We start from the raw sequence: 6,189 nt of genomic DNA on the forward strand, positions 1-6,189 counted from the left end.
CTGGGAACCATATGTGGTGCCAGGACTCAAACCTGGGTTGGCCCCAGGCAAGAGCCCTACCCGCCCACTGCTATCCTCTTGCTCCTATACTCTGAACTAGTTTAAGAGGTGAATGTTCCAGATCCCAACACCCAAGTAAAACAGCCACAGAACAGCGAAGAGACAAAAGATTCCACATCCCTGACAAATGTTAGCTCAATAGGCCCTTCTGAGTGCTGCTTTCTAGATTTCTCAGTAGCTTATGAGATTTATAACAAAAAACTCCATTTAGTTCCAAATCTGAAAAGAATCTGCTCACCTAGCATAAAAAAATTTATCTGAAAAAAAAAAAAATCACTTGATGTAGTTTGTAATAGACAATTTGAAGGAAATGGTCTGACTTGGGGAGGTGGGGAGTAGGAGGGAAAAAAAAAAACACAACTTCTTGAAAAGGTAAAATAGCTTAAAAGCATTTAATATCTAAACAAATCAATCTGTTAATAGTAGTCACAAAATATGTTTAATATAGAAACCCACATTTATGTCTTTAAGAAAAAGTGTTAAATTGTTTTACCTCAAAACATAAATTAACCCACTTAAAGAACCTGCAGTGCCAAAATCATGGTGAATTTTAAACAACTTCAGAATAAAATAACCGTAAGTACTTTATACTGCTTTATATCTAAAAAATGCTTACAACTTCTCATAAAAATAGTCTGAAGCAACTATTTTTTCTTTTATTCTTTTACAGACACATCCAACATCATAGGCAACATTCTTAGAACCTTGAGCATCACAGACTTCCAGACATTCAAATACTATGGTCCCCTTTTCTTTGAGGTTTACCGAAACTAGGAAAAGAAGGCATGGTAGACAACTTAGTACATTTTCACCAAATTAATAGTACAAAAGTTTCCTGACTACAGAACTACACATCGTACCTATGAATCGTTAAAAATATAAGACTGTTTTCTTCAGCCAATACAACAGTATGCTGGTATGTTGTTCGCATACATCTTTTAATGTTTACCATCATCCTTAAATTTACAACTTCGTTGTGAAGAGAATTAGATTGTAAATTTTTTGCAAAACTGGAAAAAAAGCAATACAAAATTTGTGAAAGCCCATTTTTTATATTATACAAAAGAAGCCAGTTTCTCTTCAAATACCAGAGCATGTATGCAGTGACATTAGGGACACATTATAGTAACTCCTGAGGATGCTTTAGTGCTGGAGGTAAGTTGACAGGCCTCGATTCTTCATCCAGGAGTACTAGGTCTTCTATTTCACTGCCTCTGTATTTCCGCTTACATATTTTTACTACTACCTTTTTCTTGAGAAACAACTTCAATGCTTCTCTTGATGCAACTGCTTTTGCATTTTCTTTGCTCTTTCCACAGCCAGTGCCCAAGTACACAGACTTGCACCTCAACTCACAAACAATACTTTCTTGAGAACTCTTATTCTGAGGCAGGTCTGCTAGTTCTTTCAGTGGGACAAAAAACACATCCAGTGTTGCTTTCAAAGCCTCAATAGCTGCATTTAGGAGCTCACCATGATTCACAGTGGGGCTAAAGCCACCGACAGCCACCAACTTCCACGCCACAGTTTTATACAGTCTATTAAAAAAAGGTTGCTTCTGCTTCACATCTTCATTGGTTAACTTGCAACAAGAAAATCTGACAGAACTCTCACTGGGTTGTGAAGTACTTTTGGAAGGCAACTGTGATGTGCTAGTAGTCTGAGAGCTACTCTTCGAAGCCAGCTGAGACACACTTGCTAAAGTAGTGCTTTTGGAAACCAGAGAGCCACTGGCCTGGGAGCTGCTCTTTGAAGCTAACAGCGAAGCAGCTACCTGGGAAGTGCTTTTGGAAGTCAGTAGCGGATTGGTTGAGGGGATGCTCTTGGGGGTTAGCAGCGATGTGCTGGATGAGGAACTGTTTTTAGAAACTGACGACGATGCAGCACTTGCCTCTGAACTAGGTTTGGCAACTAACCCACTGGAAGCAGTCTCTGGATTAGGCTTAGAAGACAACAGCGGCAGCTCCACTTCTGCACGCCCCGAGGCCCCCAGCAAGGGCACCTCTACCTCAGACAGGCTTGAGGAGGTGGCCAGGGAAGACCCCTCCAGAGCACTCCTTTTTGGAGATCCACTTCCTGGCCTGGAATCACTGGGCTGGCTCGTGTGACTATTCACACTGGATTTCAACAAGGAACAGACAATCGCTGCCGCTCCAAGCTTGGCTGGGGCTTCGGAGTCAGCTTTCCCAGACCCTGCTGTTACCTGAGAGGACCCGCTGGTGCTCGCGCTGGCCCCGGCACACTCCCCATCACTTGTAGAGCTATTCTGCCGCCCTGAGCTGCCGCTCTGAGCCGAGTTCCCGCTCCGCTCTATTTTGGCAGAGGTTGAGCTGTTTTCCTGAGGGGCTGATGCACATTCTGTTTTGGCAGAAATTTTTGCGTGGTCCTGCTCAACCGCAGAAACACCTTTTCCTTCTAAAATTCGTTTCTTCAATGTCTCTTCTACCCCTTCTGAAAAGAAAGAAAGCAAGTGACCAAGTGACCTCAGACAACAACTGCACGTTTATGTGAGAGAATCATTTTAATACTCGAGGCAAGAATATTTCAGGGCAAATTATTTCTTTAAAAAGTACAAAAAAAATCATAAGGAAATTATTGCATCAATCTCACAAGACAAGCCATGATTAATAATAATTTCTGCTAAAAGAAAAACTCTATGGAGATTGGAATGATAGTACAGTGGGAAGGGCATTTGCAGGCAACCTGGGTTCAAGCCCTGGCACCCCACATAATTCAAGCACACCAACTGTAAGCCCTGAGCACCGCTGGGTGTGGCTCCAAAAAGAAATAAAACGAGATAGCGTAGAGGACCAGGGAGATAATATGGCAGTTAGGGCAGAGCATTGCTCGAAGCCATCCTGGGTTCAACCCCCAGCACCTCACAGGGTCATCTGAGCACCTCTGGAAGTGATCCCTGAACACAGAGTCAGGAGTGAGCCCTGAACACCGCTGGGGGTGACCCCAGAAAAACAGCAACCGATTAAAAAAAAAAAAAAAGCATAGACAACACTGGACACTCCAAACATCTCAAGTAGTCAAAGCAAACCAGCAAATTCAGAGCGCCTCGCACGCACAGACACGCCAATTAAGTTTCAGCATTCCAACTCTTATTAACAACAACAACACACGCAAAGTCTAGCTTGTTCTTTTTTTAAAAAGAGGAAGGGGTAGAAAAAAAAATTAGTCGCGAGGAAGAGAAGTCGGGAATTAACAGCAAACTTATGTTCTAAACTCCTATGTATGTTCACAGCTATGATCTGCTAACCATTGCTACTCGATATCCCTCTTTTCTTCACCTTGGCAACCAGTTCGTCTCGGGTGGTATGGATTGGCGCATCTGTCACTTTGATGCCTTCAGCCATACTAAGTATTTTATCCATAACTTTTTGAGGGTACCTGCAGGCGAAGCGGGGGAATGGGGAGGAAAAAAAAACACACTTTTCTACGTAAGAAAGAAAAATGAAAAAGATCAGGGGGAGTTCCATCCTGGAAGCCTAAGGTGGGGTGGGTGCCCGGCGAACGCTAACCGCCGGCCACTTTCGGTTTCCGGGATCCCCGCCCCGCCCCCCACCACCGAGGCGCGTCCCGGGGACCGAGGGGGGCTGAGGGAGCTGAGGGGCGGCGGCAGACCGGGGGCGCTGAGAGGGCTGAGGGGCGGCGGCGGGCCGGGGGCGCGCCCGCACTCACCGGCACCCCAGGAAGACGTGATTGGCCCAGGCCATGGAGAAGGAGACGAGCTGCTGCAGCTGCCGGCCGCGGTCCCCGCTCTCGGCGTCGGCCGCGGCCTCGTCGCCGGGCAGCAGCTCGCCGGCGTTGCGGAGCAGGAACTCGCGGCGGTGGCGCCAGTGCTTGTCAGTCTCGCCGTCGCCGCGCAGCGCCTCCACCCAGGCGGCCGCGCGCGGCTTCTGCCTCAGGTACTCGGCCACGTCCTGCGCCATGTTGGGCCTGCACGTCGGCCCGACGCGGCGCGGCGCGGGCGCGGGCGAGCGCTGGTTCCGTCCGTGAGCGCGGCCTGGCCGCGGCGCCGGCTCGCTGGAGAACGCCCCTCCGCAGGCGCCGCCGCCGTCGCCGCCGCCGCCCGACCACCGCGCCCCGCGCCGCCGCTCCGCCCACTTCCGCCCGCCGCCCGCGCCCGCCCTTTTATCCCCGCGGCCGCGCACGCGCACGCGAGCGCCTGCGCCGTCCTTCCGGCGCGCGCCCCCTTGCTCCCACAATGCCTCGCGACGCGCGAGCCTCCGAGCCTGAGGCCCCCGGCGGGCCGGACGCGCCGCCCGCCTGCCGCCGCCGCGGCCTCCCGGCTCGCGCCGCCGCCCGCGCGCCGCCGCGCCCTCCCGGCTCGCGCCGCCGCCCGCGCGCCGCCGCGCCCTCCCCGCCGCCTTCGAGCGGGGCTTTGTGACGCCGCCGCGGCTGCCGGACGCGCGCTGGGGGACGTCGCTGCGCCGGAAGAGACAAAAGTGGCCGGCCTTTGTGCGGGGGCCGGCGGGAGGCCGCGGGCTGCGCAGTCACCTCAGGAGTCACCCGAGCGCGGGCGACGCGCCCGGACGTTGGGTCGGACGCGGCGGCCCCGACGCGGCGTCTCTCGGCGAGTTGAGAGACAGTGAACGGCCCGGGCCGGAGGCCGAAATAAACGCGTCCGCGTCGCCACCCCCGCGGTTCCCCTCAGCCCTCGGCTCATTCGCGTTTTGTCCCCCCCCCACACAAACACACACACACTAAACGGACGCGTCCCCTGGGACGTGGCTGCGGCCGCTTGGTGGTTTTCGCTCCAACGTCAGGTGTTTTTAATGCGAATGCTTCTAGTAAGTTCGGTGACACACGACACGAGACGGGAAAGCCCGGCCAGTCGGGGCGCGGGAACACAAAGGAATGACCGCTTGGCTGCGTGAACCGAAGTGGAAACCGGCTGCTGACACGCCAGGACGAGCAAGAGGCTGCTGCTGCTTATTATTATTATTATTATTATTTATTATTTTTATTTTTTTTTTAAGGAAAAGAATGCCCAGTTTGCCATTCTTCACAGGAGCGTGCTTAAAAATTGAAACACAAAGATCTTAAGAGTAGGGATTTGGCCTCTGCTTTTGCCCTTCTTGGTTGCCTTTCTTTTTTTTTGTGGGGGGGAGGGGGTTGGAGGTGGGGTGGAGGTGGGGCCACACGAAGTGATGCTCAGGAATTACTCCCGGCAGTGCTCGGGGACCTTATGGGTTACCGGGACTCAAAAACGTCCTTTCTGCTGTACTATAGCGCTTGATTGAGTTTCACTGAAAATTGTGGAAATTAAATTTATAGAGGGTCGCAGAAATCTGTTTTTTTAAAAGAGGAGGGAGGGCTGGAGCGATAGTACAGCGGGTAAGGCAAACGTTTGCCTTGCACGCAGCCGACCCGGGTTCAATCCCCAGCATCCAATATGGTCCCCTGAGTACTGCCAGGTAATTCCTGAGTAACCTGGCAAAGCCAGGAGTAAACCCTATGCATCGCCGGGTGTGACCCAAAAAGCAAAAAAAATAAAAGAGGAGGGAGGTGTTAGAGTTTTTCCCTGTTACTACTTTTTTTTAGCAAAGAAGAAGCAAAGTAAAAGACTATAATCACATAACCGGATGGTATTTATGAGTTTAATTGGGGGGGGGGGGAGGCGTTAGGAGGTAGCTACCAAAACCCAGTGTCTGACATGAAAAATATGTTCTCTACCAAAAGCTACATTTTGGATTCTATGTTTGTAAATTTTAAAGTAAGAATTCTTTTCTAGTTTTTGAGGTTTGGCCAGTAGAGTTTGAACTTGAAACTAACTTTTAAAAAAAGAAAAGCAATACAGTCTAAAAGCTGCCATATTTATTTGAGAGTGGGGGTGGGGGAGCTTGAAGGGCTGGAGAGAGTACAGGGATTAAGGCTTATGCCTTGCATACACCCACCGCTATTGGTTCCCCTAGCCCCACTAGAAGTGATCCCTGAGCACAGCTGTGTATGACACCCCCCTCCCCAAAGAAAAGTTCGGAGATGTGAGAGAAAAGGTCGATATAGCTTATAAATGCCTTTGTAAGGCTACAAGATAGAAACTGGGGGGGCTAAAGCAATAATATAGCTGGTAGGGCACTTGCCATACACACTGCAGAGCCGGGTTCTTTCTCTGGTGCC

At 50.5% G+C, this 6,189-nt stretch overlaps 1 protein-coding gene across 2 annotated transcripts; it reads right to left on the reverse strand.

Moving 5' to 3' along the window:
• Positions 1–437: 437 nt before the first annotated feature.
• CDKN2AIP (CDKN2A interacting protein) lies at positions 438–4,157 on the reverse strand. Of its 2 annotated transcripts, none has more exons than XM_004614721.2 (3): positions 3,748–4,157; positions 3,326–3,456; positions 438–2,511 (listed from the first exon to the last, which is right to left on the reverse strand). In XM_004614721.2, exons 1-3 carry the CDS (start codon positions 3,996–3,998, stop codon positions 1,181–1,183), a joined length of 1,713 nt encoding a protein of 570 aa, XP_004614778.2. In that variant the 5' UTR covers positions 3,999–4,157; the 3' UTR covers positions 438–1,180. The 2 variants fall into 2 exon arrangements, with proteins under 2 accessions (XP_004614778.2, XP_054988077.1); XM_055132102.1 differs by having other exon boundaries at positions 2,376–2,511; positions 3,357–3,456.
• Positions 4,158–6,189: the final 2,032 nt, after the last annotated feature.

Source organism: Sorex araneus, chromosome 1 (assembly GCF_027595985.1).
Source record: "Sorex araneus isolate mSorAra2 chromosome 1, mSorAra2.pri, whole genome shotgun sequence".
NCBI classification, from domain to species: domain Eukaryota; kingdom Metazoa; phylum Chordata; class Mammalia; order Eulipotyphla; family Soricidae; genus Sorex; species Sorex araneus.